The following is a 21,190-nucleotide window of genomic DNA, read 5'->3' as shown; positions in this document are numbered from 1 at the left end:
TAAAGTCTCTGAAACATCCTGTTCTGCTCACTTTTGAATCATCCACTGTTTTGCCTAAAGGCAAACCCCATCGTTAGAGCAGGTGTGTGTTTACATGGTACACACAGAGGCACAGAAAGGCTAAATATTGATTGTATTTTTCATCTTCATTTGTCCTCTACGTAATCTATACAAAAAAGCTGTCAGTCCTCCTTGTACTGGTAAGTATTAATATTCACTGAGTTAATAAAAAATGTAGCATGCAAAGGAATAATACATTCTTGACAGAAATCATGCCTAACATGAAAGTAAAAAGTGTAAGTACTTTGAGGTGATTGGGAGTTTGCATATTGAAAGAACCCATTCTAGGTTTCCAATGCTAAGCATTTGAATTTGCCTGGAAACAAACAAACAAGCAAGCAAGCAAACAAACAAAACTTCCAAGGTTTGGACACCTCTCCCCTCTTAAGCAGATTGCTCTTCCCTTTATCCCAACTGAATAACAGTGAAACTGTAGGGAATACAGAAAATAAGGTAGTACAATATGTAAGTGAATATTACATGTCACTCCTTGACATAAAAAGATAAGCTATGTTTTCTGTTCTGTAACTGATCTGCTCTGTTTTGAGCCATTTTTTGGTTTGCTGATCTTTTTTGCACCAGCTCTCTGGATGTAAGTTAACGTTTTAAAACACAAAACAAAAAAAACAACCCCCACACAGAAACCACATTCACAAGGCTTACTCCACTTTTCTTGAAGGTTTTCAAGCAGCAGGAAGAAGTTCAACCCATTCAGCTACTCTAAAATGCAGTTCCAGTTAAAACTAAGTGAGTGCTGTACCTCCCTGAAGGATTAGTACCCTACAGCCTGGCCACTGAAGGAGAACAAGGGCAGAAGTTTACAAGACTTAAGTGGCTTTTATAGTTCAACAAGAAGAAGCAGCAGAAAGACATTGCAGGGAAATGAATAAAGAGAGGATCTGGTATGGACCCAGAATATTCCCACTGACAAACACTACTGTACTTGGGCTGAAAGTGTTCTTGCTCAAGCTACAGAAGCATTATACCCATCATAGATGTGGGGTGGCACTAACAGAGACCTAATGGAGGCTGCTCATGGATCAGTTTTGTTTGTTTTGTTCTGAAGCCAATCAAATTTTGTTAAAACTCTGGAGAAATTCCCTGGCTGGTCCCTAGGTCACTTTAATGGAGCCCACGTGGGCTGCCACTGAAAGGGGAAATTCCACTCCTCTCTGCCCTAGGTGCTTCCCCAACTATGATGAATCATAGGAATTCCAGCTGGGAAACTAACTTCTTTTTTCTTTTGCCAATTTAGATATCAGCAGGATCAGAGCCAGCTCTGTCACGTGGTCATTGGAGCCCTGGTGCCAGTGAGAGGGCAGAGGGAGGCAGGGAGAGCAGGGGCCTTGGGAGGGTGGAAGAAAGGGATCTGCTCTTTTGGCAGCAGCTCAGACTTGTGCCAAATTCAACTGGCCATGTAGCTACAGCTTCAGTAGCACTTCACTGCCTCTGTGCATCTTGCAGAGATGCCTACAGCATCCATATTTTAAGATAGGAAGGAAACACTAAGACACATGGTATAGCCTCTTCTATTAATAGCTCACTTCACCTGGTTTCCCCTTGAATTAAGCTTGAAAAAACATATAGTCATTTTCATATTACTGCCTCATAATACATATGAGTACATTATGTACTCATTATAATTTACATTTCACATTTACATATAAAATACCTTACTTCAATTCTTTTTAAAGTATTTACCATGTAGTAATTTATGTTGAGGTCATAAACCTGTAGCATTGCACATCTGGCTTTGCTTATGTCAGGAAAATAAACTTGTTCAAAATGTATATACTAACCAATTAGGATAAAGATGCTAATAGAATTTTCAAGCTTCTGTTACTCTTCAGTAATTGATTACAGCTGGCACAAACCCGACATATCTACATTGCATCCTCTTACAGTTTACCAAAAATCTAAGATGATACCTAAAGCCAAATGGGAACCTACTGTCCCTTTTAGCCACTGTTTTCCATCAATTTTTTCAATCCTCTTGTCTGCTGAGCATATAAACTAATATAGTTTTCCAGTGGGGCGTTTTCATAATGATTTATGATTGTCATATTTGCCTTCCAAAAGCAAAGCATCTGTCACATTTTCATGTCCTGTGCAGTACATACATTTTGTATGATTCTGTAAAACACAAAACTGTTTGTTCTGGAATCAACATATCACTGGGTACCTGCAATATCAAATTATGATTTAATATCTAGCACTCTACACAGCTGTGTGGGGCACATTTATAAACTAATGGTAAAAAAAAAAGTTTTGCCACATTTGCTAGAATGTTTTTTCCCCATGGGGATGAAAATTAATTTATTGGGTTATTTGCTTGGCTCTTAATAATTTATTATTTTACTAAAAAACCAAAAAAACCACCCTAAGTCATTAGATCAAATCTAAATTTTTCACTTCTGCTGAGTAACTGACAGTTGCAGGCCAAGGATGGTGTCACTTGTCATTGCTATGGTTGACAAATGCTCCTACTCTGGACAGTTATTTTAGCAGTTATTTTAGCAGGCTTTAGTGTCACTTCAAGACCTTATTTTATTTGGAACATATTTTATTTGCCAATTACTTAATAATTTTGCCAGCACAAGAAGAATGCAGCTATAGCCACTACATAAGCAAGCAGGGCATCTCTTGATAGTTTCAATATTATACTGCATCATTTTGTCCACATTGCCATATTTCTGTTTAAAACATAGATCACAGTCACACTTAAACATACTTTCTATAAACAGCATTATAGGCAGAAATAAAGAAATAAATCCTATGTGGTGGTTTAGTTTGGGTTTCTTCCCCCCTTCAGTTTGTGGGTGGGTGGTTTTTGGTTTTTTTTTTTTGTTTGTTTGTTTTTTTTTTTTAATAAAAATTAGTGTGTTTCAGGTTTGGTTGTTTTGGTTGGTTGCTTTATTAGCCTGGGGATTAGTCCAGATTGGATGACATAGCTGGAAAGAAGAAAAGAAGCTTTAAAGGGATTGGTAGAATGAAGTGGTTGTGCAGAGAGAAGGAAATAAAGAAGGACAAATATAGATGGGATGGAGGCTATGTTGTGCTGAAGCAAGGTCAGAGGAAGAAGCAAGAGGATTTGACTGGAGAAGTCCCACTGAGTGAAAGAATAGATTTTTGCAGTGGTATTTGGGGAAGTTTGTACTTCCTATCTCATTTCATTCCAAAGTCCAGAGATGAGAGAGAATTCATGAACTATTTAAGCTGACATAAATTGTGCTTTGTATGGCAAACAGGACCTAACAATCCTACAGAAAAAACTTTTGCTTGTGCTCATCAGCACAGCAAATGCAGCTGGTGTCCTCCTTTCCCTGTGCCTGTGAAACTCAGCTTTGAAGACTGCAAATCACTCAAGTGGGATTTCACGTGACCTTTTATATTCAGCCTACACTTTGTGGGCTAAAACATGGGTGTGCCACAAAAGCTGCTGCCACCACAGAGTGGTACTGTGAGTGGGAAGCTGTCAGGAGACACTGGAAGCTGAGACAGGAGGTGGCTGTGGGGGGCAATGGGTGCTGAAGAGCAGAAGACCTTCCCAGCTGTTATCTCCTTAGGGCAGATTAGACTTTTGCTAGAAAGGGGAGATCTCCAGAGGTGGAAGAGCAGAAGTGAGGCTGAGAGAATTGGGATTGTTCAGTGTGGAAAAGGCAAAGCTCTGGGGTGATCTTATTGCAGCCTTTTAGTAACTGCAGGGGTGTATAAGAAAGCTGGAGAGCAGCTGATTACAAGGGTATGCAGTAATAGGACAAGGGGAATGGCATCAAACAGAGCAGTTTGGATATTAGGAAGAAATTCTTTACTGTGAAGGTGGTAAGACACTGGAACAGGTTGGCTTGAGAACTTGTGGCTGTCCCATCCCTGGAAGTGTTCAAGGCCAGGTGGGATGGGGCTTTGAGCAACCTGATCTAGTGGAAGGTTTCCCTGCCCATGGCAGAGGGATAGGAACAGGATGGTCCCTTTCAACACAAACCAGGGAATGATTCTGTCATTAGCAGAGCCTTTCCTCTGGACTCTATGTAACTAATGAGAGGTTGAGATGTTAAAATTGGATGTGGGATTTGATGCCTAATTCTGTCATGGAGAACATTCTATAGGTTACTTCCAGTTCATTTCTTGCTTGAGTTTATTTTTGTTCTTTTGTCCTGTTCAAGTTCACTGAGGTAAAAAACTAAGTTAAAATTTGCCTTGAAAAAACAGATTAAATTTCTAAAACTGTTTGCTACCACTAAGAGAAATTTGTAGAACTACTATAATATTTTCTTACAGTACAAAACTCATATTCGGATATTCCCCAAACATTTTCTCCTAAAGTAAATGCTCCCTATGGTAAAGCATCCTATACATAGGATGAAATTTGAGATAATAAATAAAAGTTCAATCCCAAATGAATTATTTTTTTTCTACTATACACTTTCAAGAAGACATTGCCAGAAGATCCTCTGTTAAAGAAAAAGGTCTAGCAGTTACAGCCAAGCTACCAGTAGAAAATTAGTGAAGACTATAAACACATCCTGGTTTGACAGACAACAGACATTCAGGCCTTAAGGAAATCCCTCTTGATTTTCATAGAATTGGGATTTAAACCCTTCTGTTTAACAACGGGGACTTATAAGTCTTGCAAAAAACCCCCCAGACACACTTGTTCAACCTGAGAAAAGTAAATTGCCAGTTTATTTCCACTTCCTTTTACATGGACATTATGCTTGGAGATAGGGATTTTAAACCTTTGTTTTTGCTGGGGGCAGAGAAGGAGTGCTGCAAATTAATGAAGTCATGTGAAATTAACATGAAACTGCTCTTGGAAAAGGCTGTTTGCAATCTGGAACTTCCTAGCTGCATGACCTTAGGCAAGTGAAAGCCTGTGGCCCACTTTGGTTTGTGCCATGGTTTGCCCATCACCACAGCGGTGATGACGCCATCAGAAGGACTTCGTGCTACACAGCAAAGCCAGCTATGGGCAGAGGGTCATCAAAAGGTTTGTGGTCTTAATAAAAAAATGCAGCAAGTCTGAAAACATGCTGTGACACAGTCACATATAGTAGCTAGAAATTATTTAATAGGGAAGTTAAACCATAAAAGAGTTTGCAAGGTTAGTGCAGACTTTTCTTTTGAGCTTCTAACTTCCCATTACCCATGCTGCCTACTGTCCCTGATCATGAGTGCATCTATTTCTGTATGTTTGCAGCATAATTTTTTTTCCTGAAGTTCAGACTGAAATCCAGAGCTTGCTAGAGCAGAAACACTAGAGCTTGCTATGGCAGTATGGGTATTGCTCATGTATTCACTCCACTCTTTGGGAAACCATTCAAAGTACCAAATTACTTCTATGAACCACAGATTAGTTTATCTCACAATAAATAACCAAGCCTTTGAATTAATTTTTCCTGACTATAAGGAAGTGGTTAGAACACACAATGTACTCTGAGGGAATATTTGTATAATACTGTGCATACCTTATGAGAAACTATATAGAAATTAATACCAGAATTCCATGAAGTTCCAGCATTCCTGTCCAACTATTACTGAAGTTGAGTGGCTTAACTGCAAACAATGTACATACCACAACATGTTAGGCAGACAGACATATAAGAACATTTAAAGTTCTTATTGTAGCAATAAACTTAACAAATGGAACATGTTACGAATTCAGATCTGATGTAAGATTTGCTAATGCAACAAAAAGCTAGATCTGGTAGGCTCAACTACACCCATGGAGAATAGTTGAGCTTAGCAAAACCACATAATATCTAGCTTTTCAGGTCTACACTTAAAAAAATAAAAAGAGCCTCTCTCAGACTCAACAGTAGTGCTTTTTTAACTTTTGCTGCAACAAAGCAGAAATTTTAAGAAAGTTGTCTTTAAAAATGCAAACTATAATCACATAAATTGAAACTGTGTTTGGCAGGAATGTTTCTTGGCATTGCATCTTAGCATATGAAGAAAAGTACAATTTTGACATAACCATTTAGATCATGTAACATTCAGTACAAACTCTGAACCACCTATGTGTGTTCCATAGAGACAGGTGTGGAATTAGGAAGTCAACAGGTCACAGAGCACGAGGGGGTACCCAGGTGTTTCAAAGATGGAGAAGAAGGCTGCTGCCAATTATGCTGATTTCTTCCTGTATTTGCATATCTCTCTTAAATTTGTCCTGAGAATATCTACTCATGGAAAGCTCTGCCTTCAGGTTTTAAAATTCTGACACCAGGAAGATTTTGTAGCCACATATCCAGGTTTCTAAGGAGTATTCCAACATGCTCAAGTCGAAGCATGCTGTCTGCTGTGTGTGGTGAGAACACTCACACACTTGAGAAATGGGTGCTCCTTCTTTCCCTGCACAAATCGGTTGAATTGGCCATGAGTAGAAGAGAAAAACTAACTTGTAATACTTCAGGTTAATACTGGAAAGCAGACTACTTCCTTCTCTTTCCTATTTTACAACAATATTAAAACCTCAGATGAGATGGAGAGGGTAGTCTACGTGAAGGTGCAGCAGAGGGGTGGTGCTGCCTTTCAGGTTTAGGGCTTTTGAATCAGTTCACCAAAAAGTTGTGGGCCATTATAACTCTCACACATAGACCCACTTTAGATACTTGAAAGTAATCCTGCTTTAATTGTTTGCAAAAGTGCAGGAGAATCCCAGCTACAATTTTATGACAGCAGAGGGTATGTTCTTAATGTTTTTATGTACCACTAATGGACAGAATCAAGCTTTCCATCTTGCTTCTCAACTTGTTATTTAGCTAGTTTAGACCAACACCGAGCTGACACCATTGAAACCAGTTCAGGCTACTTAAGGTGGTAAATTGCAGGCAATGAGGAAATTCCCTGCGTTCTTCCCCCTGTTCATTGAGCCTTCCACAGAGTCCTTGGCTGGGCTTAGGATGCAGCCTGCTTGGCTTTCATTAGCTGTGCCTGCCTGAGGAGCATCAGTGTCACTGCAGCTCTGCAAGCACAGCCCCAAACAACAACATTGCCAAAGTATGGGGAATCTCGGTATCAATAAACTGCATTCCATCAAAATTAGCTTTACAAAAGATTATTCCAGTTTGCATGAAGGTTTCTGGGGGGAGAGACTTGAGAAGGGTTTATAAGTTAGTATTGAGTCTTTAAGTATGACTTATTTTAGGACAAAATATTTTTCAGTATTTCATTCATATTTTTTCAGAGGAGGAAAAGAATTCCATGTTACCTTAATCTGAAACAGAACTTCTTTTAAGCATTCAGAAATACAAAAAGTCATGATGAAAGAGACTCGAGGTGCCAACTGTAGCAGCACACGAAGCGAGACACACTAAAAATACTTCAGTAATGGCCAGCTTCTGCTTTTTTCCTCTCAAACCCTGTATTTAACATTGTTCTCCTTCACTTAGGAACATTTCCCGTTTTCCAGTTCCCTCTATTCCACCAGTTCTTTCGAAGATTAGGAAACATTACAAAACTTAACTGCAAAAGCCATCTTCATGAGACATTAAAGCATTAAGCAATTAATTAAGCTTTTCTAATTTGCATAAGACTCATACATCATAATGAGTTACATAGTATTTCCTTACAGCTTTGAAAATAGACACTTTGAAAATATTCCTTTTTGCGCTGCAGGTGAAACCGACACATATTTTGCTTCGAAATCTGCGTTATCCACTCCAAACCCGTGTTTACCTCCCGCACTTCCTTGCGGCGCCCTGGCCAGCGGGTCGAAACGGGTAAAACTCTAAAACCTCTGCCAACTTCCTCGTGCCTCGGCAGCTCCCGATCCCCCCGCGCTGCGCTGCGGGAAGCGCCTCGTCCACCGCTGCCTTCCCACCGCTGCCTTCCCGCAGGAACCGAGAGCGGACCAGCCCTACCTGAACTTCTCTCCGGCCGGCACCGTCAGCCTGTTGAGCTTGTCCATGCCCGTGAGCGCTGCCCCCCCCCGGGACGCGCTGCCCTCGGCCCGGCACCTGCCGGCGCCGCCTCTTCCCCGGGCCGGGCTCTCCCTCCGCCGGGTCCCGCCGCGCTGCCGGAGCCTCTCCCCGTCCCGTCCCACCCGCAGGCACCGGCAGAGGAGGGACCCGGGGCTTGGCCGGCTCCGCCCCGCCCGGGGCGCGTACAGGTGGCTGCGGAGGCGGGAGCCGAGGAGGAGCCTTCGGGAACGGGGGCGCGGGGTCCCACTGATCCGCCCCTACCACCGGAGCCGCTGGAGCCGCCGGAGCCGCCGGGCCTCGTTGGCTCGGGGGGGCCGAGGAGCGGCCCGGCCGCGCTGGTTGAGAGGAGCTGAGGAGCGGCCCGGCCGCGCTGGCTCGGGGGAGCTGAGGAGGGGCCTGGAGGGGGCGAGCCCAGCGGGCCGTGCCGGGGCCGGTGAGCCGCTCGCTGTCACCTGTCCGGCCCACAGGGGATTTCACCGGCTGCGGGGAGAGATGCGGGGCCTTGTTCCCCTCCTCCTCCCCGCTCCTGGTGAGTTTGTGCCAGGTGGGAACATGCTGCGTGCGAACTTTTCCTTTCCCGAGGTTGCCCAGTAAAAGCAAGAGAAAATGACCATCCTTTCCCCCATTCTTTTGAATCTAACTGTAATGGAAAAAAAAAGTTTCTTACCCTATTTTAAAACTAATTTAAAACCCTGATCCTTCCAGAGACACAGCAAGGCTGTTCCCACCCAAGGTACAGGCAGCTGACTGTGTTTTATGGCTCTGGTATCTCTGAGCTTGGGACTTTTTGCTCAGTCTTAAGCTCAACCATATTTTCCTCTATAAAGCTGAACTTTGGAGGCAGCCAGTTGCTTCTGAGGGGCAGCGTAGGCAGTTGCTCACATCCAGCCATTATTATTATTATTATTATTATTATTATTATTATTATTATTATTATTATTATTATTACTATGGGCTGATTCATTTGAATTCTGCACCTTTGGAGGATGGCTCTTATTGCTCCTCTTCTGTATCTTTGGCCTCTCTGCAGCTTAGTTTATAACCTAAGGCTGTTCTAGGGAAGAAACCTTATATATTTTTTTTACATGTACATCTACATCATGTTAATGTATTTTGATATGTACAATATGCTTTGGGGACACACAAAGGTATTTCTTGGTGGGATTCTGATTGCCACTTGGCTAGGTTTTCCCATGGAATTCTTCTCCCCAGACAGTACTGACTAAAGTTTTTTTCTTGTGAAACTGAAGGAGCAAAACAGAGTTTCCTGGTTAGTGCAGGTGACTCTGGGGAAATCGCCTGCCAGGAGATTTTTGTCTTTGATAGCAGTATCGTTGTGATCTTGGCAGGCTGGTGTTTTTGGTCTCTGAGCTTTCAGCATAGGAATTTCTTGATGTTTGAATACAGTATTTTCTAGGCTGGGCTGATAGGGTACAAATTGCTTGCTTTTTTTTGGGGTATCTTAAAAAGTTTGGCTTTAAGAAATAATATAATGTTGAATGTCACGTAATACACAAAACTGGAATTCCATGTTGCATTGTATCTGGTTGTGGTCCAGTCAACTTTGCAATTTTACTCCCTAAAACTTATTTTGAAAATTAAATTAATTTTGAATTAGTTAAAATTCACACTGACAGTGTCGAGTAGATGGGAATATATTGCTGTGTCACTTTCCCTTTCGCTTATTTAATCTTCCCACTTATCTGAACACATATCAGAATAAGAGATTTGCTCAGTAGGCTCCTGCAGTGGTTTCCCTTACACAACAACTCCTCTTGCCTGGCTGTCACAGAAATCCTGGGCTGTTTTCCTTTGGGATCTCTGGAATCTGTCATCTGCAATACTGTGCTGGTTTAACCTTGTTTCTTCCTGACTCAACCAAAGCTACAGCTTTAAAACTCTGCAGTGCCAGTGCCGAGGTTTTCTCGCCTGTCCTTGCGGTGCTGTCACCTCCCTGCTCCCAGGAAGGGGTGGCTGCTGATGTGTCATGCTCAGGGCAGTCCCCCAGTCCTGTGCACGCAGGGCTCAGTGACACTTTGACTCACACAGGATTTCTCATCCTGGTCATCTGCTGGCCCCTGTGTTTGTGTAGCTATGCTACATGGACTGGGGAAGGAGTCCACTACAAACAGTTGAGCAAAAAGTCACAAAAATCGGGGTTTTTAGCTGCATCAGTTCTTTGGTTTGATTTGGTGCACAGATGTTTGTGAGTGTGCAGTGCAGGGTGAGCAGAGTAGTGCATGTGACTTCTTAGACTGGTACTGCTGCCAAGAAGTTACTCCTAAAAAGTCTTGATTACACAAGACTTGTTCATGAGATTCTGTGGCACCTGCTTAGCTCTCTCTGGTCTGCCTCCAAGTCAGCCTGGGGCTATCTGCCCCAGTGCTGAAAAGGCTAGTTTGGGTAAAACGATATAGAAAATCCACTAGAGAAAAACCTTAAATAAAGAAGGGCATGGCCAAGTCCTTCCAAACAGCCCCAGGCCTCTCCTTTTTGCTCAGCAGGTGTTTGCAGAGTCTGAACTCCTGGCCCATGTTGAGACTGATCCTGTCTGTGGTCAGGTGGATTTTACAGCCCATATGGACAGGGACACGCTGCAGTGTCCAGCTGGCAGGGACAGCACCAGGGACCTGCAGCCCTGCACGAGGGACAGGGCAAGGAACAAGAGTTTCTCCATCACTACAGCCTTACTTATCACCCCAAAACTGGGGGTTTTGTGTCTCTGGGGCCCAGGCTGAGGTGAGGGCAGGGCCTGACTGACCCCCAGTGCAGGAAACAACACCCTGCCTTCCTCTTCAGGAGCCCTGGGAGAGCTGCAGGCGGTGGTAGGGTTGAGCCACACAGCACACATAATGTCATGCTATTTCTGTAGTTGTAACCCCAGCAACTCTCCCTCTTTGACATAATATGCTCATTTGGATAAGGCCAAAGAGGAACTGGGATTTTTTTTTACCACGTGGGTGGCATCTTGACCATAGTGATGGTTAACAAGAAACTCTCCTCCCCAGCCACAGGGACTGTTTTGGGTCGATGGGGATTTGTTTTGAGGGATGCCTGTGTCACCTCCTGCTCCCTGGCACATCTGGGGCCAGTGGGGATTGTGCTGCTGTCTGCTGAGACATGGCCTGGAAGCCTGGGCCAGCCTGCCCAGCTGAGGGACAGGGCTGTGGGGCATAATGGTGTTCCAGAAGAATGTATCTTGAAATCTTGGATGAGGTGTTTTGCAGAGGTGTTCCCACAGTACTGCTTCTCTGGAGCAACATCACTGAAGCCTTTTGCCTAAATTCTATTTTCTTATCTAATGTTTTAAGAACCTGCATCCACACAGACTGTAACTTTTGTGATTATGTAGATAGGCACTAACTTTATTTTCCTTTATATGGCTGCAAAGGATAGGGGATGAATTCCTGGCACTATTACCTAATGCAGGTATGCAGGATTTGCCAGTTAAGTCCCTTGGGGGGATGGCTTACAGAATATACACGCATTTCTATTTTAAATTTTTGATGCTCAAAATGCCATTGTAATTTTGAAAAAGGCCTTCTAAATGCTTGAATAGATTTTATAAATGCCACTGTCTGTTGTAACATAATTTTGTCTTCTTTGCAAGTGCTGTGGCTCAGTCTGGGTTGGTCTCTCTCATCCTCTCCCAATATGACTGCGTAATTCCCCATTTATGCTCATAAATAGATTGATTTTTAAAAGCAACTTCTTTAGCATTTGATAAAGCATGTTGATAAACATGTTCAGAAACAGAATGCGTTTTTAATCCCCTCTGCTATTTTCTGCTGTTAATTTCCAACCAGCTCTTTCCTTCCACATGCTGCCTCATTCTGGTGACATGTTCTGGTTTCTGTTTCAGAGCTGTGAGGCCATTGAGGCATGGTCAAAACTAGACTTGCTGAAACAAACTCTGTGACAAAGACTGTGAGCATCCTACCTTCATTTGGTCAAAACTGTGAATTGCCAGGTATGTCCTGTTTCAGGACTCCAGTTTTCTATATCCTATTGTTAGAATAATTTTTGGTTTTACTTTAGATTTCTGAGTAGATAAAAGACTCTTGTAGCATAGAAACAAAGGATCAGATGACTTGTCTAAAGCATTTTAGTTCTTGTTACGTGATGTCCCTAGATCAGAAAAAGCATCTTCGTAGAGTCAATTGTAGAGAAATAAACAAAGTCCAGGGTTTGGTAGCTATCACTGACAAGATGGGTGTATTTTCTTGCCTGAAGGTTTTTCTCTGACTCCTTTGATGACTGCCTTTTCTTATTTCCACTGAAATTAATGCTCCCTGGTTTAATACATGGTTTGTATGCTGATTTTGGGTTTGTCAGGGGTTCCTGCTGAAGCTATTAAATTTAAATATAACAGCTATGCATATCTTCCTTTAAGATTCTTAAGTTTTGATGCTAACAGCTTTTTAAAGAGACCATTTTTGCCATTGTCTTAATGCAAGTTACAGAGTATGATTTTGTGACATATTAGTCTAGGGAACTAATTATTCTAGGGAACCTGGGGGCCTGTTTGAGCTCTTGCTCTGGGTTGGTGCCTGAAGCCACATCCTGGCTGCTGCTGGGGTGAGGCTCAGTGGTGCAGCAGCATCTACCCTTAGCAACTTCTGCCCAGCAAGAAACCCTAGGAATGTGTCCCAGGCAGGAGCCCTGGCACACAGGAGAGATGGACAATCAAGCTGCAGGAAAGGGTGAAAAGTCCAAGCCAGGGTACAGGTGCAGCCTTGGCTCTCAGTTGCCATTTCTGAACCTCTAGGGTTTCACACAGTTGAGATAAAAGCTTTAATTGTAAACTCACATTGAGCAATGAGAAGCTGAATAAAAAGAACTGCAAGTAGATTAAAGTGATTTACAGTGAATCTCTTTAATGCTTATTTTTGATGCTTTGAGGAGACAGTGCTGCATCAAAGGATCTCAATCTATGCATGACTATTCAAGAGGAAGCTACTTTTTACAGATTACATTAATGCTCATCGATACAGTCTAGTGCCTTCAATGTCTATGAAACTGCCAAGAAACCTGATTTGAAGTAAGTAATCAGTTGGATTAGCAGGTTTCATTTTTATTCATAACATGACCATATATGACTTTTTCTCTCAGTCATGTTAGGAAACCCATTTCTTAACTCCTTCTCTATTAACAAAGCTTTCTCTCCAACATTATTAGAGGTGAGTGGGCCAATTTTTTTTTCTTAGAAATACTCAGGAGTGAAGGATCCAACTGTTCTTTATAGGAAAGAATTAATGGAGAGTATTTAATATACAACCTTCTCTTGCTGAGTGTGTTCTTTGATTTTGACTTCCCTACTTTTGGGGAGTGTGGAGAATCACAGGATATTGCACAATTTGCTCTTTAAAAGACAGCTTTGTGAGCTTTTGCTTGGCTTTTCCTTTAGGAAATCCCAGCAATAGAGCTCCACTATAAGCTCTCCTGAGCAGTATGTAAAATGATTGATAATTCACTTCAAAATATCTGTGTGATTTTACTCTCTTGAGGTCATAGTGTTTCACCTAGCTCAGAGGTACTTCTCTATCCATATCTACAGGCTGTCTTTGATCTTAGATTGATAATTGCTTCAAAGACAGTATGTATTCAAACATGAAGGACTCTATTGAAAAGAGGCATCTACTGCTTGAGCTCTGAGCTACTAGATTAGCACTAAAGAGAGAGCTCCAGCCATAGAAGCCACTGTAATGTAAATGTAAATATAACTGGTCAGTAACAGGAATTTGGCTTGATCAGTCTGTGTTCACATGAAAGTTAAGAAATGATTGCTACAGTTCTCTTTTTCATGGCTGTAGAGTGAAAATAGCCCAAACTGGTGCCATCTGCATCGGAAGACAGCCCAAGTACAAACCACGTGAATCTGAACTGGAGTCTGCAGTCGTGCTGCAAGATCATTTTTTTTCCCTAACAGAATGTGCTGTTTGATAATATTTTGTATGTATTTGATTTCTTCTACTTTCAGAATATCTGTAGGAAGATGTGCCAGCAATGGGCTGTGGCAGTGAAGAGTGCAGGGGAAACAGAAAATTAGCACTAGATGGTCACATGCTGTCTGTGAGGGTTTTGTGCTTGATCATATGGATCTGAATGCAAATTAGTGGTACTTCATACCAGGCCAGAAATGCACTCAAACTCTATTGTTTAAAACTATGTCAATTTAGACGTAGTTTTTGCCCCCTCAATTTCTATTTTGGTCAACACGCTGCCTACGTAACTTACTATTCAGTGTCCCATAGCTGGTATTTGGAAAGCATGAGTTTATGGAACGTGATTTCTCATAATATTCTCTATATTTGCTACTTACTGATTGCTACAAACAGGTGAAATAGTTCTGCTTTTTATTTAAAATAATACATCTCTATTTTTTTCCAATCTAGTATCTCGTTCAATGGAATATTCTCCTTTCCCAAGATGCTTATATGCCATTTTAAACTAGGAAACACTTCTTGTACAGGTAAAATTACATGTGATGAGAAGAGAGTACATTTCTGTCCCAAGTGTTTTCACATAATACTGATTTTCAGGAGTTTTGGTCTTCTCACTATGGGTCAAATAGCTCAATGTCACAGTGTTGATTTTGGACGATTCCTATCAGCTGCCCTAGAAATCTTAAAACTTTAATCCTCTATCATTTTGGATACCAATGGCATACTCAAAGCTGGTCTTACAGTATTAGTAATAGAAGATGCTGTTGAAAATGCAACTCTAAATTTTATTGAATGGGATTTGGGTTTGTCATTAGGCTCACTGGAGGAAAAAGGTCATACATGTAGGCATGTACAGCAGGCAAAGATGTGAATAGTAAATTTAGTAGGATTTTCTCATGAAGAGTCTTCTGAGCAAACACATTTTAGCACCTGCTGAGAATATTGTTATCTTTCTCTGGGGACTGTGCAAAAAGCTGCACTTCTGCTTTTCAGTTTTACTGTCATCTGTTTCATGTGCATACAGAAACACAAGAATTGCTCCTACAGACACGCTAATTATTTAATGTCAAACTCAAAGCATTTGAGATCAGATTGTCTCAGAGGCAGTGACCTGGCTTGGAGCCAGCTGACACCCACAGTGACTCTTGGGAACTGCTCTGCAAACCTGATCCCCTTCCAGCAGTCCCGAGTGACTGCCATGGAGATGCCCCTAAGTGGCCAGCTTGTCCCACTGTGAGCCTAACCACGGGAGGGAGGGTGTAGGGACACAGGGCTCTTTGCAGCCTGGCCAGCCACGAGCATCAGTCAGCATTCAGGCTTGGATGGTGAATGCTCTAAATATGTTTGTGTCCCTGCTGATGAAATTGCTCACACGGACAAAAGGCTGCACAAATGTTTAAAATTTCAAAGTGAAAGGAATGTTGAAATAAGGTCATATTGAAATAAGGTCATTTTTGTATAGGGCTGTTACACATACCATGATGCCTTCAGTATCTAAAAACAGTAGCTTAAAAACTAACAATTTCTAAACCACTTCTTTCCTGCACTGGCCTGTAATACATACAAGCAAAGGGAAAGGGTTGGTGGGTGTATTCTCTGGCACAGTTTGGTAATCTGCACTTCACTGACCATAATTATGCTGTCTGAGTGTTTTCCTATTCCTGCTAAGAACAGGAATGATTATTTTATCTGTAGTCTTTTCTATTCTCATGTGTTTCCATCTGCTCTCTCCTGTTTCCTGGATAATTGGAATTGCCTGCCACTGTGTTCTGGAAGCAGAGATATCACTGAACAGAAAGAGTTTCAAAAGTTTTTTCGCCACCCTAAATAAACCCCAGTAAAATGATCAGGGAGATGGGAGACTTTCTAAAGAAAGAAATTATTGTCTTAATAAGTATCAAACTATTATTTGAAATAATAGCAAGGGAACATCTTATGACCAAAGATAAACACTTTAATGGAATACTCTCTTCTGTGGAGAAAAATTGTTTAGACTTGTAACTACAGCCATGAAATTTTTCTGTTGTCTACAGCTGCAAATTTTGTGGATTGTTGCTAAGGATATGTTTACACCGTTGGTAACTTTAATTGCATTAAGGCCACAAAAATGTAGCAGATGAATTGGAGTCCAACACTATATCAGAGAGGGTTATTATTTTTATAGATCCTAATGTGAAGCATTTATTGCTGTAGTACATAATTTAAAAGAGTTACTTTATAAGTTTGTGGTCATATGATTCTGCATCTTTCCCCTCCCAGAGGATATTGGGACAAAAAGTCTATGTTTACTATCAAACACTGGATTTCAGAATAACTTCCCTTCAGTTTTAAAATACAAAGGTAAAATACAATATTCAGAAAGGAAAGAAGAAAGAAAATATGACAGAAGTCTACATGTAAAGATGCACATATATGTAAATTTGAATGTCCATTCTACTTCATTGTATTATTTATAAACAATCTTCCCTTTTTTATATAGTGTTATAATAGAGAACAAGAAGGTCTCTGCATTGAGGAAATTACCAACTAAAGTATTTTGTGATGGAAGAAAGTTTCTGACTGTTAGTTTAGGAATAATATGCATTGGTGATAGCTCTACAAGATTTTTAATTTCTGGTTGTTAGTGAATTTTATCAACATCTGCAGCATGGATTTAGATATTTAACACCTTTCTCTGTATTGTAGCTATCTAGGGTTATGTCATACATTTGAAACAGTCCTGTTCATTTTGTTGTAATGATGTTGAGTCAGGATTGTGTTTATAAGCTGACTGATGAGTGCAGACTAGATTGCACTGTCATTTGAAACTACTCACAAGGTGTATGGTATTTGTATAGCTTTTGATAGAAAATGTTTGTATTAGCAAATAGGAAGACAATACTGATACAGTAGAGTCTTCCAAGGAGAAGTTACTGGTTTTTAAGGTATCTTTTCCTTAGGCATTGTGATTTCTTTCAAGCTTAACATTTCCTTGAGGTCGGTTAACTTTCATCATTCTGTTCACAGGAGAATTGCTCCTTGTATGAAAAAAACTACTCAGAGTATCATGAGGCTTCTAAAGAAATTACAGATTTCTGTTATTGTGCTCATTCCTGGTGGAACTGATACTACCTGAGTCGAAGTGCACAGTGCAATTTTGTTTGTTTCGGGTGGTGTGTGGGGTGTCACTGCAGCCCAGCAGTGACAGTTCACGCACGGGTGTGGAGGCGCCCACCCGAACCCATCCGCTCCTTCTTTTCTTCCTCGAGCATCGGGTGGCACAAATGTCACCTGACACCCACCTTTGAGCTGGCCCAGAACTGCTTTGCTTTAAGGAAGCTGATGCACAAGGATGTCAGAGTAGAAAGAAATGCTGATAAAGGAAGGACATTTTGAGCTTGGTGTAGAATGAGTTCTAAGCCTAAGCCTGGGTGTCTGCTGGAGCTATGCCCTGGGGCTGTGCTTCAAAATGTTCTTGGGGCATTGGTTGTGACTGAACAGCACTTCAAACCTGTCCAGAAAGTGGTGCTCCATCCTGTGGACTCTACAAGGTACATGACAGGTATAGATGTATACAGATGTGTTGGTTTTGTCTTAGGCTGGTTCAGGAGCATTTAATTCTTTAATCCTGATGAATTTATTCCCATTATTCACTGTGATTAACAGAGGATCTGAAGCTATAGTCATCTTGGTGATGATAGAAAAGTGTTGCTGGAAAGACATTATCTGTAAGGTCTGTGATCAGAGATTAGCTACAGTTGTTATTTTGCAGTATTTACTTAGCTGCCTTTTTTGGTTTTTAAGAGAAAACCCAATAAAATACCAATGCATGGAGGTATATGATACATAAATAGTACTGCTTTTGGTTAAAAACTGAAATTGTTGAAATTTGCTGGTTTATCTGTAATTTGGAATTAATCCCTGGAAAGGGACAATCTAGCAGAGATTACCTCTAAGACTATACATGTGAATCATACTTATATTTCATTAAAAATAAAAATTAACTCTAAGAAATAATTGACTTTGGAATGTCTTTTCAGAGAGTATTTAAATCTATTTGTGGGCTATATGTGAACAATATTTATACCAGTAATATAAAGGAATATAGCTGGTAATTCATGTTGACATTCCAAGCAATACAAATAATTCTTTTACTTTTGTGTTCTTGAGCTGTAGCATCTGTTAATGAAAGCAACAGTATGGAAATGTCTAATATTCTTGTGTATTTCTTCAGATTATTCCCTGAGCCAGAGGAATGAAATGAGGAACTAATATACTGATAAAGGTAATTAATGATATCAGCCAGATCAGTGATTTAGGAAAGGATTGATTCCACTCGTGAAATGCATGGTAAGGTATGTTAATTGAAATGGTAACATATTTTGAGCTTTAGTCTGTATTCTGAGAGCTTGGTAAAATAATAAAAAGCCATGAAACTGTGCAGTGAGGAACTAAATAGGAGAAATGACAGAGCTGTGGTAGCAGGTGTCTGTCAAGCTCAGTGCCAGAATTGTGAAGAAGAAACTGAGACCCAATGCTCTGTCAAGGATATCATTGGAGAGTACCTAAAATGTGCAATGGCAGTAGGTAGAGGAGAATGGAAAACAGAAAAGCTAGTATAAGAAGTGTAAAATACATGAAATCTCCTTTTGTTTTTCTTCCCAGAATTCCTGGCTATTAGAAACAGAAGGAGATTGTCAGGGTTTGAAAAATTAGGCATGGCTTGTGGAAGAATAAAATAAAATAAAATATTTTTAAAGACAGATTAGGTAACACTGTTCCATTATCATTTTTAGCAGCAGTCTCAGTCCAGACCAAAACAGATTTGGGTAGGGAGACTGACCTGCTTCCCTACTATGGAGAATGTTCTTTAATCCCTCTGCCCTCCAGGAGCTTGACAAAATGACCTGCAAGACATGGCCTGAGTAGTCCTGAACTGTAGCATCCTGCAGGAAAGCTGCTGTTCTGGTCATGTGCAGCATCCATTGGAGCAGTGTCCCTGCTGCTGGCAGCTCCTGTGCTGGATGGCAACTCCTCAGTCCCTCCTGCACCCACTGCAAGCACACAGGTGCTCTGAAGCACTGACAGTGAGAAGGCCAGCATGAAGGTGCTCATGACTCATAATTTAGTAAATATGTACATTATGATACTGTCTGTATTTAGGTGGTTGCAGGTGATCCATCCAGAGAGGCTCTCTGATGCCCTGAGTCATGTGTTGATGAGGGTCAATGCATCTGCATGCAGTTATGCACAAGTGTCAGTGTCTGTGGTGTTACTAAGGTAATCCTACATTCCTCCTACTGTTTGCTCTTGGAAAGGGACTTTATAAGGAAGGTGCTAGTAAAAAGGTATTTATTTGTATGCTGAACACAATTTCTGCATTTTTTGGGGGGAAATCTTTGAAATATGTATTTTTGGCAAACTTGTTAATTCTATGGGTTTCAGACAGTTGGGTTTCAGGTCTTGAATTCTGTTGCACAAGGGGCTGCTGTGGCATTCCTACCAAGTGCACTTCATCTTTTCCAGCCCAGCTGCACTGAGCAGCCTCCTCTGAAGCTGTTTCAAGTGTCTGGTTGCTGCAGCCCCAACTGTCTGGCTTGCAGCTGCCTCTGACCCTCCTGCTATGGTCCCTTAACTTCTCCTTGCAGCTTATCTTGTAACTTCTCTACTTTGCTTGTCTTGATGACCCATTTTTAAGTACTGCTGTTTTCATTGCTTAGTATTATCTCAACCTGTTATTTTCTCATTTCTGAACTGAAAAAAGTTTACATTATTTGGTTTAATACTTTCCTCCACTATCTTAGCAATAGTGTGTAGACCCCCTGACATCACAGCATAAACTTATGAACTAATGAATGAACCTCTCCCCTTGCTTATACAAAAGCAAAAAGAGGTTGTGTTTTCACTTATTTTCACAGAGGCTAGTCTAAAGCAAGAAGAATGACATGTCCCTCCTGCAGAGAGCATAAATATATGTTGATAACATGCTGTAAATTAAATATTTTATTTCTTCCAAAAACTGAGAGGACTCCAGTTTGGACACTTGGAGCAAAATGAGCCCAGACATCTGTTCTGTTTTCTGTCCAGTGTGTACTTGAGCTGGGGCACATGTGAAATCCTGCTAAAATGAGATTATAAATTAATGGCCCTTCACACTTCATTGCTTGAATGAGCCAGAAGTTATTTTCTTCTGGTTTTGAGTCCCAGGTGCAGCACTTTCTGACTAACAAATATGATTCTCTAAAAGGGAAGAAAGACCAATGATTTGAAACTACAACAGCCTCTTCTCTGTGGTCTGAGTACAGACATGTAATAGAGAAAAGGAACGCACATCAACTGACAGGGTGGAGGAAAGGGATCCTGTCCAGAAATATGATGTTGGTGAAGAAGTGGTTTGTGATTTGGGCAACAGCTTCCATTTCTGGTCTTTGCTTCTGGCTTCTGCCAGTTTCTGTGGAAACCTAAGCAGGTCATTTGCATACATGCCCCAAACAGATGACCCATTTATTTGAATTTTGGTACCCAAATTGAGTTGCTGTGTGACTGATATTGCATTGCTATTTAGGCTGGTCTAGAGTATTAACAAAGCGAAAGATATCTACTTTCACAAAAACTTAGTGAGATGAAGCTGGGTGTTACAGTCCCTCTGCCTGGACCAGCACAGGCTTTGTTCTCAGAGGCTGATCCACTCTTGCTCTTCAAAGAGGGCTGACAGATCTCTAGTCTCACTGTTATTGAAGTGTACCTCTCATCTATCTTGCTGAAGGTCCCTAAAAATCAGCATAGTTTCAATATTAAAGAAACACTTAAAAATTTTACCCTCATCCCCTCTAATGACATTCCATAGATGGCTGAGCATGGTAGGGTAGCATGAAAAGTGATTGGGCAAGGTTCATTAATTCTATAATTTTCTAATTTATAAATTGTCCTGAACATTAATTTTAATGTGTAATGTTATTTGAAGGATATATCATAATAAGAAAACATTATGATCTATCCCAAGGATAGGGGAAAATCTTTCCTGCTTACTAAATATTGGAATAGAAGTAATCTACTTCCTGTTTTTTAGTTGAAAGCTTTCTCTGGACTGGGGAAAGTCCAAATGCAGATTGTCTGAACAAGACAAGATGTCTGTACTGCTGGATCTTACTTAAAGAGACAGCAAAAGCTCTTTATTATTTATTCCTTATTTTTTTAAGGAAACACCCTAGTTGTCATAGAAATCTCATTAGTTTTTTTCATATTTTTGTTAGGAATTGTCTTTGGTTAAGTGTATGTAAGTGTTGA

At 40.9% G+C, this 21,190-nt stretch overlaps 2 protein-coding genes across 7 annotated transcripts in view; one reads left to right on the top strand and one right to left on the bottom strand.

The window, feature by feature from the left end:
* BLNK (B cell linker) overlaps positions 1-21,190 on the bottom strand; it is an 88,219-nt gene that overhangs the window by 34,074 nt on the left and 32,955 nt on the right. The window contains exon 1 of one of the 6 annotated variants that reach the window (XM_077183040.1): positions 7,920-8,208. The exons of 4 other annotated variants lie outside the window; for them this stretch is intronic. In XM_077183040.1, coding sequence (XP_077039155.1) covers positions 7,920-7,966 — 47 coding nt within the window. In that variant the 5' untranslated portion in view covers positions 7,967-8,208. Of the gene's footprint in view, positions 1-7,919; positions 8,209-21,190 lie in introns of those variants that run through there. One more of the 6 variants, XM_054637101.2, reaches the window with a different exon arrangement.
* DNTT (DNA nucleotidylexotransferase) overlaps positions 14,375-21,190 on the top strand; it is a 140,661-nt gene continuing 133,845 nt past the window's right edge. Inside the window, exons 1-2 of the mRNA XM_077183041.1 lie at positions 14,375-14,451; positions 18,138-18,188. The gene's annotated coding sequence lies outside the window, so the exon portion shown is untranslated. The remainder of the gene's footprint in view (positions 14,452-18,137; positions 18,189-21,190) is intronic.

This window comes from Agelaius phoeniceus, chromosome 9 (genome assembly GCF_051311805.1).
Source record: "Agelaius phoeniceus isolate bAgePho1 chromosome 9, bAgePho1.hap1, whole genome shotgun sequence".
Lineage (NCBI taxonomy): Eukaryota > Metazoa > Chordata > Aves > Passeriformes > Icteridae > Agelaius > Agelaius phoeniceus.
This window is presented reverse-complemented; position numbering and strand designations above follow the sequence as displayed.